The sequence below is a fragment of the Eutrigla gurnardus genome, assembly GCF_963514095.1.
Source record: "Eutrigla gurnardus genome assembly, chromosome: 21".
Classification (NCBI taxonomy): domain Eukaryota; kingdom Metazoa; phylum Chordata; class Actinopteri; order Perciformes; family Triglidae; genus Eutrigla; species Eutrigla gurnardus.
Genome location: NC_139932.1, coordinates 811,363 through 831,995, shown reverse-complemented (window position 1 = coordinate 831,995; position 20,633 = coordinate 811,363). Strand labels below are relative to the sequence as shown.

The following is a 20,633-nucleotide window of genomic DNA, read 5'->3' as shown; positions in this document are numbered from 1 at the left end:
TGAATCCTCTAGAAATCAATTCCTTCAGGCACAAGGACAATTCAATAGGAATAATTCCTTCAAAAAAGTAATGCAAGATGTCTGTAGGAAATCCTCTGATGGGGTGAAAATAGGATAGGTGCTTATTCAGGACGCATTCCCTTTTTACACCATTAACACTCAGAAGTGTGTCACTTTCCTTAAGTTCCTCTACAAAGGTATCATGCTCTTGGGTGGTTCTTAATAGAAAATCACTGGCTTCAGTAGTAGCTATCTCATTTTGACTGATAAGACAAAATCTGCAGAACTTTTCGGCACTGAAGCTTTCCTGAAAACCAGCAAGGCTGTGGGCCCCTAGATTATCAGCACACACACAGAAGACTGTACCCTTAACAAACTGACCAAGAGCCTCAACATATATCCCTTCCTGTAGGAACTTTTCATATCCAAACTGTCTGATGTCAGCACTCTTGCCAAACACTGCTAGTTGAATGGAATGTAAAGAAGATCGAAATTTTGCGGGTAAATTGAGAAGGACCCAGTACACAGCAGTGATCTTATGTATTTTTCGTGATGTGCGCAGAGGATTACAAACTTCACACATACATTTATCCTCCTCTCCTAAGAGAGTATTTTCTTTAAAATACTGACCATCTCGAAAAGAATTGTATTGTCCTGGTAAACATTCCTGATGAAAGACTACCTTATCTAAGAAATTGGTACGGCTTAATTAGCGCTCAAGAACTTGAGTGACTGAAACATAGACAAAGATATTTTTATGTATCCTGTCCTCTGAAATTCCTTCTATAATCTGTAAATAAGTTACCTTTCTCTGATGTAGATACAAGAAGAGGATTTGTTAGATATATTGCATCGGTTAATTCTTGAACAACACTATTATCGATTTGTATGCTATGTTTAGCAAGTATCTCTTTTATATTGGTTAGTGTATGGAATTTAGAAACACTCAAAATATCATTTAGTTCTTCAATTATTTTCTGTGTTGCACTTTTTGAAATATGCAATTCTGTTTGCATACGCAAGAACAGAGATGCAAGCTTGTGTTCAAGAGTTTCCAAAGTTCCAAAGTTTCTCTCTACAGCACTCTCTTCTGTTTGTGAGCAGGGCACCTCTGTCTGTGTGGAAGGCCCCTCTTCAAGATCAGCGCATGTGTCACTATCAACTGACTTTGGCTCTACTGATACTGAGCTCCTAAAATCTTTAAATGTGTGAGCTTTATGATGCCTACTTCTGTGAGAGCTGAAGCTTGAAAGTATGTTGGTTTTAAAGGCACACTTCGTAAAGGGGCACCGCACAGTTTCTTGTTTTCTTAAATGATGTCCGATGTGAGTAAAGAATGTCATTTCATTACAAATGTCTTTAAAATCACATAATTCACATGAAAAGGTTGAATTCTCCTGCCTCCTCCTGTACGAGAAAGATGCGATCTCAATGCACCTGGAGTTTTGAAGCTGCAGAAACAATCCGGAAAAAGGCACGGCCAGTTTGGTCCTCTGTGATGAATGCAAACGTGCTTTAGGAGAACCTCTTGATTGAAGTTGCTGAACTTGCAGAATTTACATTGCATGTGTTCTGGAAAAAAGCAGGAGGGATTAATTTATAACTGGGGTTAAAATAAAAATTTAGCAACAGACCTCTATAACAAAAGTAAGAGACTAAACTAGAAAATATGTATTGCTCATTGCTTGCTTGCACGCCACACCAAGTATTTCTCACGCAGAGAAAGAGATGCAACATTTTTTTTTTGTACATTTTCATGCATGATTTAACAAAAACAAATTAAATCTGAGTTTGTCACATCCTACTGTGATAATTATTAAAGAATTTCAACAGGTTAAATTACCTTCTCTAATTTATTAAAGAAAAGGCTTTTCTTTGTCACAAGTAGATATTACTTTCTATGAACACAAAGTCCTCCTATTACGGGCGATGAGCATATCCCTGAGAGAAAACCAGTGAACTGTAGCCTATATAAAAAGCTTTCAATGCAATAATTAACGCAGCTTAGTGCTGTAGTGCCAGGAGAAGGGCTAAAGCCTCTTTTTCAATCGTGCTATAAGTGTAGCTGATGTTTTTTTAACTTCCTTGAAAAATAACAAATCGGCTGATCAGCCACACTCATCCTCCTGTAGGAGCACCGCACCCGCACCGAGAGCGTTGGCGTCTACGTCAAGCTTAAAAGGGCTGCCCAAAGTTTGCACCAGAGCGCTGCAGAGGAGAGCTTTGGCCTCGAATTGCGCTTGACATTTCTCTGATGACTTAAACTGTTTTTTTGGGCTTGCCAAGCTTGTGAGCGGAGCTACTACGTCAGAGAATTTTTTACAGAAGGCCCTGTAGTACACCACCATCCCCAGGAACTGACGGAGCTCAAGACACATTTGAGGAGCTGGAAAATCAACGATGGCCTGCACTGGACAAACCTGACCTTGACCCACCCGTTCGCCGAGGTAGGTGACAGCGGCCTTTCCGAACTCACATTTCGCCAGGTTAAGGGTAAGGGTGGCGGTCAGAAATCGCACGGTTTTTACATGTTTTGTCCAAGTAGATGAGTATGCCACAATATCATCTGGATAGACTTCACTGTCACCTATACACCATATAGGACAGTACTCATCAGCCGCTGGAAAGTGGCAGGTGCATTTCTCAGCCCGAAAGGCATGACGGTGTACTGTAAGAAATTATCAGGCGTGAAAAAGGTGCTAATCTCAGACGTGTTAGTGGGACCTGCCAGGACCCTTGGAGGTCTAATTTTGTCACATACTTGGCAGATCCGACACGATCAATGAGGTCACCCATTAGCAGTAACGGGAAGTCTGGCTTGGTAACAGCATTAACCTTACGGTAATCATTGCAGAAAGGTCAGACTTTGGGACAAGTATGGAAGGGGATCTCCAAGAGCTACTGCTTGGGACAGCGAAACCATGATCAAGAAGGTATTGCAAGGATGGACACCTGTGATTTTTCACGTCAATATCATGTTCGATTACATGGGTGGGAATGTCACCAAAAAGAGTCGGAAAGTCTTGGATGAGACCACAAATATTGGACCTGGCGGAGTCGTACAGATGTTCAAGATAGACATCTAATTTACTCAACATCTCAGAATTTTGGAGGCACGCACAGGGGACAGAGTTGTACCTGTCATTCAGCCCATCATCCGTAGTGTTGTATGGGTGCTGCATGACATGGAGAAAACAGGCGCAACAATAGTGGACAGGTTGGCACAATCCTCACGACCAACATACTTTTTCAGCATGTTGATGTGGCATACGCAAGTTTTCTTTCAGCGGTCAGGTGTTTGGATTACATAATCTGTCTCACTGAGTTGCCGATCAACCAGATATGGTCCAGAAAATTTGGCTGGCAGTGCAGAACTAACGACGGGCAGCAAAACCAACACCTGTTCACCTGACTGGTTGCATAATATCAGTGTACATGCAGAGTCAGCGGTTCAAGCAGAAGACTCACTTGAAGGTCAACTTTCACTGTTGCCTTTTACATTGCCTCCATCAGAAGGCAGATTTTGTTGATGGGCTTTTCCAATTCATTTGTTCATGTCTTCACATGAACCCACCGAATGAACCCTTGTGAGTCTGCCATTGCCTCAGTAATGCGTCCAATGGGCCAAGAATTTCTCGGCGGTGATTCATCAACGATGAGAACCACATCTCCATCTGCAAAGTTCGGGCGAGTCCATGCGGGGGGTTAAACATCCATTTTATTCCATCTTGCATTAAATTACTTTGAATTTTGGTTTGATTAAATTCAGAGATGGCTTGCTTTAACTCACAGTTTGAGCTGACGAAGTTGGTCCCATTGTCGGAGCGGATTTCCTTGACTTGTCCTCTGCGGCAGATGAACCTTCTGATGGCAATAAAAAGGGAATGCAACATCCAGGTGGACTGCTCGGCAGGTTAGACATGTAAATAGGACAGCATATCTTTTGGCAAGGCTTCTGCCCTTCTTTACTTCTAATGGCCCAAAATAGTCTACACCAACATGTGTAAATGGAGAAATATCAGCTGAGATTCTGTCAACAGGAAGATCAGACATTTTTTGCATACCTGGCTTTTGCCGCTGTCGTTGGCACGTCATGCACTCCCTGATGATTCTTCTAGCAGCTGAGTTGGCTTGAGGGACCCAGTACTGACGACGCAGTGTAGACAGCATGTGCTTCCTTCCCTGTATGGCCAATCTTTTTGTGTATGTACTGTAGAATGAGCTTTGAAATATGACTGTTTTATGGAAGAATTGCAGGAGGCTTTGTTTCTTCAGGCAAGGCCGCCTTGTTAAGCCTGCCACCTACTCTCAAAACTCCATCAGTGACAACTGGATCAAGCTTGTACAGAGGGCTTGACTTCTTCACAACACCAGAGCGCAAGGCAGTCATTTCATCTCCATAATTCAATGTCTGTACAAAGCATAATATGGCCTCCACAGCCAAAGCCAAGTCATCAGCTGATAGTTGTGAGTGCCAGTTTTCCATGCTTAACACAAACATTTCCATTTGCTGTGTACTTTTGTTTTTTCTCTTTGACTTGCTGCTGGACTTTTTCTTTAAGCTTTAGAACCCATGCCACAGCTCTTTTGAGTTTGGTCCAACTAGAGAAATAAGTCAATAGCTTAGTGGTGGGACACATTTCCTGCTCCAATGCACAAGACTGCACAAGACTTACTCTCTTCTCTCACCTCAGGCTCATCTTCTAGGTGGACAGATGTTCCATTGATGGTTGCAGGCCACTGACACTGAGCTCTTGTCAGAAACTCTGGTCAGCTGATCCAGGTTGAGTTGAGGAAAAGGCCTACTTTCATGCCATAAGAGGCTACATCTGCAAGGTTCAGCTTGGAGCCGTGCAGTTGTGGTTGCAATGTACTTCAGGACAGATGTGCTGTCTGACCAAAAGACTGACTGACTTAGGCTGAGCCCTAGTTGAGCTGAGAGCATCTTGTCTATGCGCACAGCTAGAACAGCTAGCAAGCTCCAAGTGCGGTAGGGTTATTTGTTTAAGTGGTGCTACTCTTGCTTTCCCAATAACAAATGCTACACACACTTCTTGTCTGCCTTTTCCATTATTGTGATATTTCCACTGGTACTGCTTCATCCCAGCCAAACTTCATCTTACACAGACATTGAAGAATTTGCTTTGCAGTGGGAATTACTGGAGCCAAAAACCCCAAGGGGTCATAAATAAACTCACGGCAGACAAAATGCCACGTCTTTGTCAGTGGCTTGTGCTTGTTGGTGACACTGAACGTGTAGATGTCGCCCTCCACATCCCACTGGACCCCCAGAGCTCTTTCCAAGCGGAGCTGATCACGGCTGAGGTCCAGGGTCTTTAGATAGATAGATATACTTTATTGATCCCAAGCTGGGAAATTAAAGTGTAGCAGCAGCATTACACACAGTGACAACACAGAAACTAAAGATAAAAAAACACAATAGGTAAATAAATGATATAAAAAGAGCAATATAAAAAGTATAAAATGTATAAATAGCAGTAAATTAAAGTGCAAATTGGAAAGTGAAAAAATCAGGTGCAGTGAACAGATAAACATAATAGGCTAAGGTTTTAGTTTTTATTGTACAGTGTGATGGCATGTGGCAGGAAATATTTCCTGTATCTGTCCCTCCGACAGCGGAGCTGGAGCAGCCTGTGGGAGAAGGTGCTCCACTGTTTGACCACTGTGTGATGGAGAGGGTGCTGATCATTGTCTATGATGGATAACAATTTATTCAGCGTTCTCCTCTCCACCACGGTCTTAAGAGACTCCAGCCTGAGACCAAGTACAGAGCCAGATGATTTTATCAAGTCTGTTGGTGTCGCTGGCACTGATGCTGCTGTCCCAACACACAGCAGCAAAGAAAATGGCGCTGGAAACAATAGACTGGTAGAAGATCTCCAACATCTTGCTGCACATGTTGAAGGATCTCAGCATCCTCAGGAAATAAAGTCTGCTCATCCCCTTCTTGTACACAGCCTCTGTGTTAGATTTCTAGTCCAGTCTGTTGTCAATCACCACTCCCAAGTATTGGTAGTCCTCCACCTCCTCACTCCCCCTGATCCATAGTGGCTGTGAAGGCATCCTCTTCTTCCTCCCGAAGTCGATCACCATCTCTCTGGTCTTGTTGACATTCAGCCGCAGGTGATTCTGTTCGGACCACTCCACAAAGTTGTCTACCAGTGTCCTGTACTCACCCTCATCTCCCCCCCTTATACACTGACAACAGCTGGGTCGGCAGAGAACTTCTGCAGGTGACATGACTCAGAGTTGTACTGAAAGTCAGGTGAAGAGGACCGGCACAGTTCCCTGTGGAGCTCCTGTGGAGCTCCTGTATCACTGACCACCACATCAGACAGGACACTGCCCAGACGGACAAACTGTGGCCTGCCTGTCAAGTAGTCAGTAATCAAGGAGATCACAGAGTCATCAACACCCACCACCCGTAGCTTGTCACCCATTAGCAGAGGCTGAATGGTGTTGAAACTGGATAGGGGGGGCAGATGGAGAGGTGTTGTACAGGAGAATGCTGGGGGGAGGGTCGCGCCATTTGGGACAGTGTGAGTGTGTGGGGAGCTGGGGGTGTCGGAGGGGTAACAGGAGGTGAGCTTAACCTGTTGAAAAACTGGTTATACTGGTTAGCTCTATCCAGGCTCCCAGATGTCTGCCTGTCTTTCCCCTTCATCCCTGTGATGTGCTTCATGCCCGCCCACACATCCCTCACACTGTTCTGTTGGAGTTTGGCCTCCAGCTTTCTCCTGTAGTTGTCCTTGCACGTCCTCAGCATCTCTCGGAGTTCATGCTTTCAGGTCACTGGTAATCCAGGGCTTGTTGATGGACAAGCAGCAAACGGTCCGGGTTGACATGGTGGTGTCTTCACAGAATCTGATGTAATCAGTGATGCAGTCAGTCATCTTATCGATGTCCTCCCCATGTGGCTCACAGAGTACATCCCAGTCTGTCGACTCGAAGCAGTCCTGCAGTGCCTCAGCAGTCTCCTGTGTCCACCTCCTCACTGTCCTGGTGTGCACAGGCTGCCTTCTAACAAGAGGGACATACTTAGGAGTCATCATGACCAGGTTGTGGTCTGACCTGCCGAGGGGGGGGAAGGGCTGTGGCATCATATGAGCCCATGACATTTGCATATAATAAATCCAATGTTTTATTGTCTCTGGTGGGGCAGTCAACATATTGGTGAAACTTATTAAAAATATTGTTCAGCGAGGCCTGATTGAAATCAACTGTAATGATCATGAAAGCATCTTGGTGTTCAGTCTGCAGTTTAGCCGTGGCGGAGCTGATAACTTCACAGGTCACTGCTGCATCAGCTGACGGGGGGATGTAAACAGCGATAGTAATGGGTACAGAGACGTTCCTTCACACTGACATGTCCAGGATTTGCACCACCTCTCACTCACATAAAGTGCAAGCCCGCCACTCTTCTTCTTCCGACTCTTGGAACAGTCTCTGTGTCCACGTACCAAACTGTAACCAGGAACCTCAACGCTGCTGTCCAGGATGTCCGAGTGCAGCCAAGTTTCACTGAAGCAAAATAAACTGCACTCGCGTTATTCCCTCTGGGTCTTCACTAGCGCTGAAAGTCTGCCATCTTATTTCCCAAAGACCTCACGTTTCCCATTATAATCGCTGGGACCGCTGGCTTGTGTCTTCTTCTTTTCTCCCTCTGTTTGGTTCCAGCCCTGCAACCCCGAGGTCTCCTCCGTATCTCCTGCGGGACCGCAGGTCTGTCTCCGGGCAGCAGCACAGGCTTACACAGCGCAATCAGCTGTTCACGCGTGTAAACAATGCCCTCACTACTACCGGCAAATTTCTCTGTTACAAAAAGTAATAGAAGTAACAGAAGAACGCAGAGAAAAGGAACAAAACTCAGTCCAGCCATTGTCTCAACGTTCAACGGATTGTAATTATTTGAAAAACAAACGAAAGACAAAAACCAACAAATAAACAAAGTTACGAAAAACACGATGGGAGCTGCGGCTACAAGCTGCCGCTTGAGGCAGTGCCAGAGAGAAACTTTCTTTGGCACGGTTTTCCTCCGGGATCTGGGAGAGGACAGTGCGCTTGTTGCAGACTTATTGAGCCTGAAGCCCCCTCTGGCACACACCTCTGTAAGTTGCTGGTACAGAGAGATAGCCTGCTGTACAGAAATGATGCCTGATTGTATTTATGACTTCATCTGGATACAGATCTTGATTGTCGTCAGCAGTTTTTAACAGAGCATATGTGGCACAGCTGGGAGAGGACACATGCTCCTAATATGTGGACTAACATTCTGTGCTCAGCAAGATCTTTGGTGATGTCGCCATCAGGCCACCAGAGGAACCGCAGGTAGTTGACATGCTCCTCAGCCATTCTGACTTGATGGCTGAGGAACCGCAGGTAGTTGACATGCTCCTCAGCCATTCTGACTTGATGGAACATACCCTTGATATCGGTTATCATTGCAATGGGCCCTTGGCGAAAGCGGATGAGAACGCCTAGCAATGTGTTCATCAAGTATGGCCCTTGTAAAAGTTCTTTATTCAATGAAGTTCCAACGTAGGTTGAGGCACAATCAAACACAACACGCAATGTTTTCTTTTGTGTGACACGGTGATGTGGTACATACCACACTTTTCCTTCCTCATGTTTCAGCTGATCATGCAGGATTATTCAGAATGCTTTTCTGCACCGACATTTCGCATGAATTCTCTGTAATCTTCAAAGAATGATGGGTCTTTGTTAAATCTTTTTCGCAGACATTTCGCAGAACAACACACAGGGCACATTCTCTTGCTCCGGCCCCAGTATGACTTCCAGCATCTCTTCCAGGATCTAAGGAGACTGGAGCACTCTGGAGACGTTCAGACTGCTTTGAGGGTTCTTGTGGGTTCTCTATATGAAGAACAGTTGGATGGTTCTTTAGACATGTTTGGCATGACAAACGTTTGGGACAGCTGTTACTCATATGTCCTTTCTCTAGGCAGCCAAAACACAAACCTTTGATCTTGACAAACACCTTTTCTTTGTTATGTCTCTGTCTGAATGAATCACAACAAGTTTAATTAAATGTTTTTTGTCACAGAAAAGACAATTGGTTTGAATTGCATTTCCTTTTTCAGGTCTTGACTGCTTATGACTGGGCTGCTGCATACAGGAACAACAGATGTAGCAAAGTTGGCTTTAGGTTTGTAAACTGGTTTTGTGGTTTTGGCAGTTACCCTTTCTATCGTGATCTGGGCCTCTCCATAGATGGGATCCAATGCAGCTTTTGCTTGCTTCTCCAAAAAATCCAGGAGGTCTTTGAGTGTTGGCCTGCGGTCACGCTTTTCACCGATGTTGACGACTGCCACTCACCATCTATGCCGCAATCTGAAAGGCAGCTTGGACACCAGAACATATTGGTAGCATTTTCCAGCTCATCAATAAAACCAGTTTCATTCATGATGTTAAAACAACTTCTTAAAAAACAGTGCATAAGCTCTTAATGCATAAGCATCATCTGGTTTGATGACTGCCCATTTCAGTGCTTTATCAACGAATGCAGATTTTATTTTCACTCTGTTTCAAAAGTTCAATTCAAGTTGTTTCTTTGCTTCAGCATATGCGGTTTGTGGCTGCATGTGACCTGTGGTACATTGCTCCAAGTAATACAGTCTGTCTTGCATATTGTCTGTTTTGGGTTCTATTCCCTGCTCAATTGCTTTGATAAATGATCTGTAATGCAGAGGTTTACCATTAAAAAAAATGGGGATTGTCACCGGTGGAAGGGAGGATATTTTCTGCTGTTTCACAAGAATTTCGGTGATTTCATTATGTTTTCCCATTATCTCTGCAAAAGCATTGTAACCAAAATCAACTGGGCTTTTCCCAGGACTTTTCTTTTCTGTTTTCATTGTTGTGTCTTGCTTGGTTGATTTATCTATGTGCAGAGACATGGCAGAGGCTTTTAAACTTATAGGTGACACTTTAGTAGCTTTTTCTAATGGTGGCTTTGCAGACTTCTTATTAGTAGCAGGGAGAATACATTCGGTAGTGGAACTCACCATGCTACTGGAGGATGAAGCTTCAGACCGGCGCTCACTGGGCTGCTGGTCTTGCATTGCTGTAAAGACGCCCAATTTAGCATTCGCAACAGCCAAATCCGTTCTTAAAGCCAGCGCTTCTTTCCTTGCTTTTAATTCCAGCTCTTCACGTTCGAGCGCATGTTTTTCTTGAAGCGCCTGCATCTTGGCTACCAAAGCAGCGTGCTCCACTTCGGCCTGAACGTACGCACTGGAGACGCTAGAAGATGAAGATGAAGAAGCACTTTTGCAGCTGGAGGCTAGCGAGACCCTGGAAGGCGCCTTGGCTCTTCATCTGCGCTCTCGTCAGGGTGTGTCAAGTTCCAAGTTTCAGACAAGGCCGTCGGCCTAGTGAACTGGTCTGGATTCATACGCAATTCCAACAACTGTATCGAAAGGATAGTGTTGCTTTATTTCTAGGGTGATAAATGTTTCCAAAATGAAGTGTCACGAAAACAGCACAGTAGCGAAAGTGGCTGAAAAAGTATGTGTGACCGCCACTAGACCTGACATCTCTCTACCATGGCAATCCCAACATACTAATAAGTGGCATCCGTGATGTATAAACTAAAAGTGACCAATCCAAACTAATTACAGCCAATCTGCATAATTAACACCCAAATTACCCAATTATCCAAACGTGCAAAACAGAAAATGAAAGAAACGTGCATAAATAACTAAAATACCAGGTAAGATAAAACTAAACATTCTAGGATAAAAACAGTACTTTCTAAGACATTACTAAAATAATGCATATTTATACAAGGTGAGGGAGGAGTTGCTCAGGGTGGTGAGGAATGGCAAGATGTCGTGTGAGATGCCTTGGAGAAGAGAGGAGGGAATCGGGTCAAGAGAGCAGGTTAGATGTAACAAGTATGTGAACATCTTCAGAGGAGAGAGGGCTGAAGCTGTTAAGGCCATCATAGGTGAGAGTTGGGGGGGATGTTTTCTGGGAGGGTATAGGAGTGAATGAGTAGCTGATGTCTTTTACTTTCTTGGTAAAGTAAGTTGCAAAGTCATCAGCAGTGAGGGAGGAAGGAGGGGTAGGGGTGAGGAGGCAGGAGAACATGGAGAGAGTTTCCTGGGGTTGGAGGCGGATGAGTTGATCTTTGACAGGCAGAAGGCAGATTTAGCTGCCGAAACAGTTGTGTCACTTTCGGAGCCTTACTCAGCCATTCTTTGTCTACTAAAGTGAGGGTTTTGTCATCAGGCTAGAACTCTGTAACGGTTGCACTTATTTCACACTCGAGAGGTGAACTTGGTGGTTCAACTGGGAGTAACTCATGAAGGAGTCACTCAGGTACACCAAGTCTCCAAATGTACATGCTTGAGCACGGGTTATGGCACACACGGGAAACAGGGGAGACGAGTCTGGCCCAGCAGAAGAACAGAAACACTCGTATTCACAGTCGGGTTACCTTGGCTGCTTTTTTTTCGATTCCACTACCTTGTGCTTTTGGCCGAGGGTGGTTGGGTTTGGATTAGGTTAATTGGAGATGGTGTTTTGGTTTGTCTAATTTGTGTTTTTCTTTTAAGAGAAGGACGTGTTGATTCGATGTCCCTGCTCGTGACAATAAAAACATTCACGAGTTTCCCAGACAGTAGTTGCGGTAAACTTATTTTGACGAACGCTATTGGGGGATCTTACTCTTCGGTCCGTGGAGACTGGTTTCCAAAGGACTGGGGAAGAAAAAAGCACTTGCATACAGAATGCAAATTCATCTGCCAGTACAGCATTATCAACAAGGGTTACAACTTTTTGCTCATTCAGATAAATCACAATCTTATCAGGAAGCCGATTCTTAAACTCTTCCATTAGCAATAGTTCACGCAGCCCCTCGAAGGTTTCAATTTTACAGGCTTGGCACCATTTGTCAAACAGCGCACCTTTTTCCCTTGCAAATTCCCCATATGTTTGGATGGCAGTTTTTTCACATTTCCTGAATTTTTGCCTATACGCTTCTGGCATTAGCTTGTATGCACGAAGTATGGTGGCTTTCATATCATCATAATTCAGACTGTCTTCAATTAACAAAAACGTGCACACTTGTTGGGCTTTACCATCTAGTTTGCACTGTAGCAAACTAGATGCTACTGTAGCAGAGGCCATACATTTATTGGCCATTTCAACGTAGCTGCGATGCGGTCGAAATAACACGTTGAAATAGGAGTTCACTTCAGACTCTCTAAATGTTGGAACTAAAGTGATGTTCTTGCTAACATCAAAACTGTCCTGGGGTGTCAGGGAGGGTGAGGGTCTGGCTGCAGCAGCAGCTCCCTGCTCTATCTCAAGAGCCCTCAACCTGAGATGCATGGCCTTCACCTCCAACTCCCAGTTTCCCAATTCAACCTCCCTTATGTGCAGAGTCAATTTGAAGCCAGTCTGGCATGGAGTGGGCCAGGAATGCCAGCCTCCAACTCCCAATACAGGAGCTGGCTGATCAAACAAACCCCTTCCAGTTAACTTATCGACCAGAAGTTTTGGACATAAGACCTATTTTCCAAGTCAGCCGGTTTGTTTAATTGTCTGGAGACGTTTTCAAGAAATTTCATTCAGTTCTTCTAGTTGCCGAATTCTTTATTTCAAACATTCTATCAACACAGATATTGATACATCGATACATCGACAGTCTAGTGTTTTAATTGATTTGCCTCGGGTGCACAAAATTCCGAACTATCCCTTTAAACTATAAATATTAACTGGTGCACAAAATTCCGAACTATCCCTTTAAACTATAAATATTAACTGGCACAAACACATCAAAAGACTCATTAATTCAGAATTAATTCAGCTTTCTGTTAAAATAATTCCGCGATCATTTAGAACTGGAGGAAGGAGATCAGAGTCAGCTCAAAATTCAAACAGGGATTTAATCTTGATCAAGAGGAGAATTCACAGAGCAACATGCTGGTCTGTTACAAAGTGAAGACTCAATGTGCTGTGAAACAAGCATAGTATTTATCTATCTTTTGTGGGTGTGTTCTCACTCTCAATTCACAGGGACGGGAGTAATAAACTCAGATGTTTATCCAGACCTTGCATGGGTCGCAAACCCCACCTGGGTCGTAAACCACACCTAGGTCGTAAACCACACATGGGTCGCAAAACACACACAAATGGCCACAGGTCACATTTACACTAAAACTTCTCATGTAAGTCTTCAGTTCAACTTAAACTCCATATTTGCCACCACTATAAAAGAAAAGACTGCCATGCAAACAAGCAGAAATAAGGGGGAAAAAATCAACCAAACTCACCCGATTCATGATGAAAATAGAAATATTGTCAAAAGTATTGAAAATTTGTTTTAGCGATCGTAAAAAACTGTAATACAGTGACTTGTGGATTCGTTTTTTAAGCATTCTGAGCTGCAGTTTATGATGTTTCATATAAAGTTTTATTATTATAATGATATTATTATTTGATCGGAAAAGAAGAAAATAAGTGTTTGTCAATCATGAAATGTTGATATGGTCACAGTTGGTGTTTGTCTCATCTGAGTCACTGGAGAAAAGGTTGTTAACGAACATATTTACTCATCAATACTGTCAAAATATGAAATCAGAATTATCGGCTTCACATGGTCAGAACATGACTCTCTCTCTCTCTCCCCCCCCCCCCCCCCATTGTCTCTCAGTACCTGGCTGTGGATGTGAGGAGGCTGAACGTCAGTCTTCTTCGGTGGTTTCGGAATGGCGTAGCGGCAGCACTTGGCGTTCCTGCAGGTCACGTCCACATCAACCGGCTGAATGTAAGACACACAATATTTGTCTATTATACTTTATTGTAATGATTGATTGATTCAATGATTGATTGATGGCTTTCACAGGAGAAGAAGAATGGCATCGAGCTCTTCGTGTCCTCTGATAGGCTGGGCATCACTGAGCCCCGACCTGCTGAAGAAGTCATCCAATCACTGAATGTCAGGGTCCTCCACCGCCACCTGGGCCACTTCGGCATCACAGAAGTCTCAACTGAGGTGTGTGTTTGAAAACTATTAGTGTGCCTGCTGCTCCGTCTCCTTGGTAACTGCAGCGTGTTCAACAGCCTCGTTAGTCTCCATGGTGATGGGCAGAGAGGATGGATTGGGATTATTAGAGAGCAGATTGCTGCTAAAAGTTTAATGGAACAATTAAAGTCCCATCTGTCAGCCTGAGGAAGAACAGAGCAGCTTTATAGATGACATTAGTATTATTACTCTCAGGGCCAGTGGAGAGATGTGACAGCTCCTCTGTAATAATATTACAGTAACCAATCAGTGAGCAGCTCACACACACAACATAGCACTGGAACCTTGTTTTGACCCTTATTGTTTCCTGTAGAAGAACGTCCTGCAGGGTGAGCAGAGGGATCATATGTGGAGCAGAGAAGGTTTTTACACCATCATCCTCTTCTTCACCATCTTCGCCATCGTCATCACCTGCTTAATGGTAAAATACAGTCACACACACACACACACACACACACACAAAGACACACCCACAAGCACGAACACACACACACACGCACTTAGGGCCCTATCTTGCACTTTCAACACCAACGCAAGTATCATTGCTATTTTCCATCCGACGCACAGCGGACCTTTCCGCCAGATACACACGTTGGTAAGATAGGAAACTAACTTACAACTAACAAGTTTCCCTGGTGCTATTTTGGTGTTGTTTTATGGGCGCATGCTTGGCCATATATAGTGTAGTGAAGCAGTACACCTGCTTCTCTCATCCACAGGGACGCAGCAGTTCCCATTGATGCAAACCATAAATAATTACAAGAAAACATATTTTGATTTTTATGATTTTATCATTGGATTTACAGTAAAGCCATGGAACAAAGAAGAAGCTCAGAATTAGCATTTGTATTCATGAGATCACTGACCGTCTAGAGCACCATAGATCTGACTGTAACTAGCTAAGTGTGTTATTATATTAATATCATGTGTTGCCTATATGTAATCTTTTGGCTGCATGAGCCTTATTCTGTCTGACCCGGTGATGTAAACCTGTTTCATACCAACGGCTGCAGCTCAAACGTTGATGCTGCAATATTGTCAAACATGCCATCGTTTCCTCAAGAGGATAAAAACTTTTCTTCTACTTGAAAAGAACACATCTGTAACCATCATTATCTGGATCATAACCTGGACCTAATTATATCCAAAGGAGTTAATGTACTTGCTTTACCATACCATGACTGCATCTTTTCTTGAAATCAATCTTCAATCTTTCTTCTGTAAGGGTTGACTCTGTAAATATTGTTCCCTCTAATATGTTGTCATGTGAATGCTAATTGCCTTTTATCAAGGCACTAAATATGTTTTAGATAAAAGTAAAAGTGATTCACTTTTGAAGGAGGAGAAAAGATACTGCAGAAGGACTAAATGGTGGGAAACCCAGTTTCTAGATCATATAGATATCTACACAAATCGGTAACCAAAACAAGACGTTGTTCATAGTCTGGCAAATGTAAATGTTTGAATTGTTTTCTTTGATGGAACAAACTTCCCGTTGAATCACTCTTGAATGAAGAACTAATGAGAAAGTAAAAAGGTTTCTTGTTAAAAATGATGCCAAACTTTTATACATAGCCCTAAAATTCTCATGGCAGGATGTGTCTACTTGCTGGATTTCCGATTTGGATCACCATCTCGAGGTTTCATCAGTTCTTCTTTAAAAGGAAAATTTGATATTCTAATAATAGAATAGAATAATAAGTAATATTCTGTTTCTCCCTCCTGTCTGATCTCTAGGTTTTGTACCGACTCAAGGAGAAGGTTCAGGTTTCTGACAGACAGCTGAAGGCACCGCCCCCTGACCTCCACCTGACCCCGACTGTCCAATCAGACTCCGCCCAGAGGTCAAAGGGCACCAAGGTCAGCACCTGACACCAAAATGTTTGTAAAAATACACAAAAAGCCTAAAGAGCATGTGTAGATTATGAGCCAGCACCTCTTCGTAACGTAATGTAAAACATGACAGACATAAGAAACACTGTAGTCTTCCGCTAGTGTATTGTTTGAAGTCATCTTGACGTCTCTGGTTTCGCCACACAGTCTGGTCTGGTCTCTGGACTAATGTAACCTACTATCGTAGACCTCTCGGGGACCACAGACAGTCTCTGGTTTCTCCACATAGTCTAGTCTGGTCTCTGGACTAATGTGAGCTACTATCTAGACCTCTGGGGGACCACAGACTAGTGTTGTCACGATACCAACATTTTGGTACCGGTATTTCGATACTTTTCGATACTTTTCGATACTTTTCTATACTATTTCAAATAAAAAAGAAAACGCAAAATATGTCATTACTGACTTTATTTTAATAGAAAATCTTAGAACAATAACATATTAATCAGTAAATAAAATAAAATACCACAAAGACAAGCTTTTCTTATGCACACAATTTTAAAATAATGCATATATGCATTTTACAGCTCTGGCTATGGCTACATGTATGGCAAAAAGTTTAAATATCACTGTGAAAATATAAATATAATAATATAATATAAAATATAATAATATAAATAAACCAGCTCACCATAAAAAAACACACCATAAACTTTGATGATACAACCGCTGTAACTATCTTAGCATAAGACCAGGTGTGGGAGCCCTGTATGTGCAACTAGCCCTTTGGCCTGTACCTGGTAGGCCTGTACCTTGGTAGGCCTGTACTTGGTAGGCCTGATGCCTGTACCCAGTAGGACTGTACCTGGTAGACCTGTAACTGGTAGGCCTGTACCTGATAGGCCTGATGCCTGTACCCAGTAGGCCTGTACCTGGTAGGCCTGTAACTGGTAGGCCTGTTCCATGTTAATGACTCATTAATGAGCCCTTTTCATCCTCCAGGTTGTGACGTCAGGTAGAATGGTACAAGCTGAGCTCCCTCCATCTGTAGCCACGCCCATTTGCCAGCAGCAGCCAATCGTAGCTTGTCACCGCCTCGCTCCCCCTGTCGTCCCTCTGCCCAGGTAAGTCAGCTGACAATGCATCCTAATATGTCCCAATTTGTATCCATTAAAATTAACCAGATGTCCAACTTTTTCTCCTAGCTCCAACCCTGCCCCTGTCATCAGCAGCAACGGCCACGCCCCCCTGACCAGCATTGCCCAAGTGACAGCCAATAACGAGCTAAAGCCCTGCCCCTCCCCCTTCAGGATGAAACCTGCCGCAGGACTGCAAGAAAGGTAAGAAGTGTTTGTTTTTTAATTTGTCTTTTTTGTCTTGGGTGTTTCAACATTACCAATTCAACTGCTGTCAGTCCTTCTGACTGTATACTGTAATTTGTACCCATTTTTCTTTTACACACTGGCCGGGTGCAGCGGCCCGACGGCGCTGTGCTATCTTGCTCCTGTATTATCACATATTATTTCGCTCGCCTTCTCCTAATCTGGCCCTCAGACTGTTGATTTATTCTTTAAATTACTTTCTTTTATGTCTTACTTTTTTTTTTTTATTACAACTTTAACTTGTTTACCTTTAACTAATTTTCTTTTGAATGCTACTTTCTTGCTATTTTCTCTGCTTTTATTTTTCTTTTTACTTTAAATTATTACTGCTGGGATCGGCTCCAGCGACCCTGCGTACAGGATAAGCGGTAGCCGATAGACGGACCTTTAAATAACTTTCTTTTAATTCTTACTCATTTTATTCCTCTAGTTATGCCTTTTTCACCTTTAACTAATTTTTCTCTTAATTCTTACTTATTTGATTTCTCTACTTTTATTATTTACTACTGTTACTCTATCACTTTTACTCCCTTTTTTTATTTATACTGTACTCCTGCTCTCCTCTATTTCCCGATAGCATATCACATATTTTGTCACTTTGCGCACTTTTATGTAGCCTACATATTTACAAGGCCTTATGCTTTTTTATTTTACAGTTGTTTTCCCTACCTATTTTATGTAGCTACTCTTACAGGCAACAGCCCTCTTGTAGGCGCTGTATCTTATCTTATCAGGCTACAGTCCTTCCCTAGGAGCTGTCCGCGGTGCCTCAAGGCCACAAGCTACTTTTTTGAAGTTGTTTCTCGACACTTAATCCTCTATTTTCACTCAGAACTCTTAAGTCTAGATCACCCCAAAAAAGGTTCCAGCAATCTTCCAATTCAGACTTTTTCAGTTCTTTTACAACATAAACGACGGACCACATAAATAACAGAAATATAGGCAACAGTCCTCTTTTAGGTGCTGTTCCTATAGCAGACCACAGCCCTCTTATCGGCGCTGTATCTTATCTTATCAGGCTACAGTCCTTCCCTAGGACTGTCCCTGGTGCCTCAAGGCCACAACCTACTTTTTTGAAGTTGTTCCTCGACACTTAATCCTCTATTTTCACTAAGAACTCTTAAGTCTAGATCACCCCAAAAAAGGTTCCAGCAATCTTCCAATTCAGACTTTTGAGTTTTCTCTACAACATAAATGACAGACATTAACATACATCTATCCTCAGCTGAGCTTTAAATTTCTCTACTCCCCATTCCCAGTTCCATTTACTTGATTAAACAGTGAGTTAGTATTATTTTCTTGTGATATATTATGCATTATTCTCATTATTACCATGTTTCTTGCAACACACCATATTATTCCACTTATTATACTAAAACACATGCAAATCCACATAAAAATTAACACATTAAAAATCAGCTGTTCTAATGTATCCATTTTTAGGCATGGTTTACACATAGATATTTCTTTCTCCAGTCATTTTACACATTTTTATAATTCTCATATCATGATCTTAACCTTCATATGCATGCATAAATCACACAATCATAAATTGTTTGGATTGAAGACTGCTGTTATGCTTCCTTAAAATACCTTATTTCAGGTTATATAATAATTTTTTTTTTAAATAATTGTTTTTAATAAAAAAAACATTCCTAGGCTCTAGGTTCTTTCGGAAAGGTTTTTTGACAATACCTTAGACTTGTGGGCTGGGAGGAGTGGACAGCATTACTCGCAATAATAATAATGTTTATCTGACCTTAGCGGTATGTGGGCGCGCCCTCCCAGTCCTCAGCCGCAGGCTGTGTGCCGGACCAGTCCTCCTGGCTGGGCTCGCCAATTGTTGTAGCGAAAAACCTTCTACTACATTATTTCTAGGTCCAGTTCAGATAAACTAACTATCTAACATATAGCCTCACAATTGTAGTCCCAGATGAAAAGAAGTCCAGCCAGTCTTTAATCGAAAGAAAAAGATGTTTATTAGCCAATACAGGATCCAAACATCGTGGATTACCCCGGGGTAATGACCAGCCGAGCGCTGTGTGCCCTCGGTTTATATGCTGTTGGTTCCAAGATTTCCACGCCTATGTCAGGTTGTCAATCTCATCCTTTCTTCCAATCAGGATCTTATCTTCACAAAAAAACAATGACTGTCATAATTTCCCCGCCCATAATCTGGAGCTCTTCCCAGTGGCGCCGCCAGGATTCAATTTCAATATACGCACAGAAGCGGCAAATACAACAACAAATGGAAAAATACTTTTTTAAGACCAAATCTAATGTTTTCAGTATCAGTGAAATCAGTAGCGTATATCATGGTGATAGGCTCTGGTGCAAATATTTTTTTTGTGCCCTCCATCCCCGCCCTAAACACTCTGAGCACTCCACGCACGCACACACACGCTTGGACACACACGCACAGTACGGTATGATAACTCTCCCGGCCCGGGGAGAGAGAGACATGCATCGGCTCGGCCCACAGTGCTCAGCAGCAGAGAGGTGATGAGATTAGAGCCGAGGTGTATTGTGTAGTGGAGAGGGGCCAACACACGCTATGTGCAATTGCGCACACATGCGCGATCGTCCTCTCAAATGCGGCTGCGTCTCTCCAGGTCACTGTGTGAGAGAAAGAAAAGCTCTGACTTGCTTGGGCAGACGTTGTTTGGTGTCACCCGCTGATTTGCATAATTTAAATATCTAGCCCGTTAAATCTTCCAATCCGGCCCCGGTTCAGCACCATAAATTTTTTTTTTCACCTTCAAAAAAAGTACGCAGGGCTGTCCACACCAAATTCACAATTAATGTTCTTTATTAAAGACTGTTGCAGGGATGCTGTCAATCAGTGTGCGAGTTATACCACGGTGTCCGGGGGAGCCGGGGCTGGGGGCGGGCGATCATTTTTTTTTTTGGAGGCGGGCAAAGTTTAAATGCTGATCCTGTCATTAATAGCAACAGCATATGCCTATTATAAAGAGAAAATCCGTTGCACGCACACCATAGGTCTATGTACAATATTTACATGAAACACCCGATCGATCATCATCACATCATACATCACATGAGAAGGGGCGTTCACACCGAACGCGATAGACGCGAATTGAGCGGCGACTCTACATTGAAAACCAATGTAAATGGCGCGATGACACGCGATTCAGGCGGAGGCGGCGCGAATGGAGCGTCTGGCGCGATGAGACGCGGCGCGAATGGCGCGAATGACGCGAATGGCGCGAATGGCGCGTCTGACGCGAATGAAGCGAATGCCGCGTCTGACGCGGCGCGAATGGCGCGTCTGACGCGGCGCGAATAAAGTTGAAAATATCGAACTTTTCAGGCGGCATCGCGCC

General features: G+C 43.2%; 1 protein-coding gene across 4 annotated transcripts in view; it reads left to right on the top strand.

The window, feature by feature from the left end:
* ptprr (protein tyrosine phosphatase receptor type R) overlaps positions 1-20,633 on the top strand; it is a 144,182-nt gene that overhangs the window by 89,515 nt on the left and 34,034 nt on the right. For 3 of the 4 annotated variants that reach the window (XR_014599121.1, XM_084038504.1, XM_084038503.1), the window contains exons 3-8: positions 13,703-13,816; positions 13,895-14,044; positions 14,391-14,495; positions 15,812-15,934; positions 16,910-17,031; positions 17,113-17,247. Coding sequence is in view for 3 of the 4 variants with exons in the window: in XM_084038504.1 (XP_083894630.1) it covers positions 13,703-13,816; positions 13,895-14,044; positions 14,391-14,495; positions 15,812-15,934; positions 16,910-17,031; positions 17,113-17,247 (749 nt within the window). In the remaining variant the exon portion in view is untranslated. Of the gene's footprint in view, positions 1-10,220; positions 10,376-13,702; positions 13,817-13,894; positions 14,045-14,390; positions 14,496-15,811; positions 15,935-16,909; positions 17,032-17,112; positions 17,248-20,633 lie in introns of all 4 variants that reach the window. The other variant, XM_084038505.1, reaches the window with a different exon arrangement.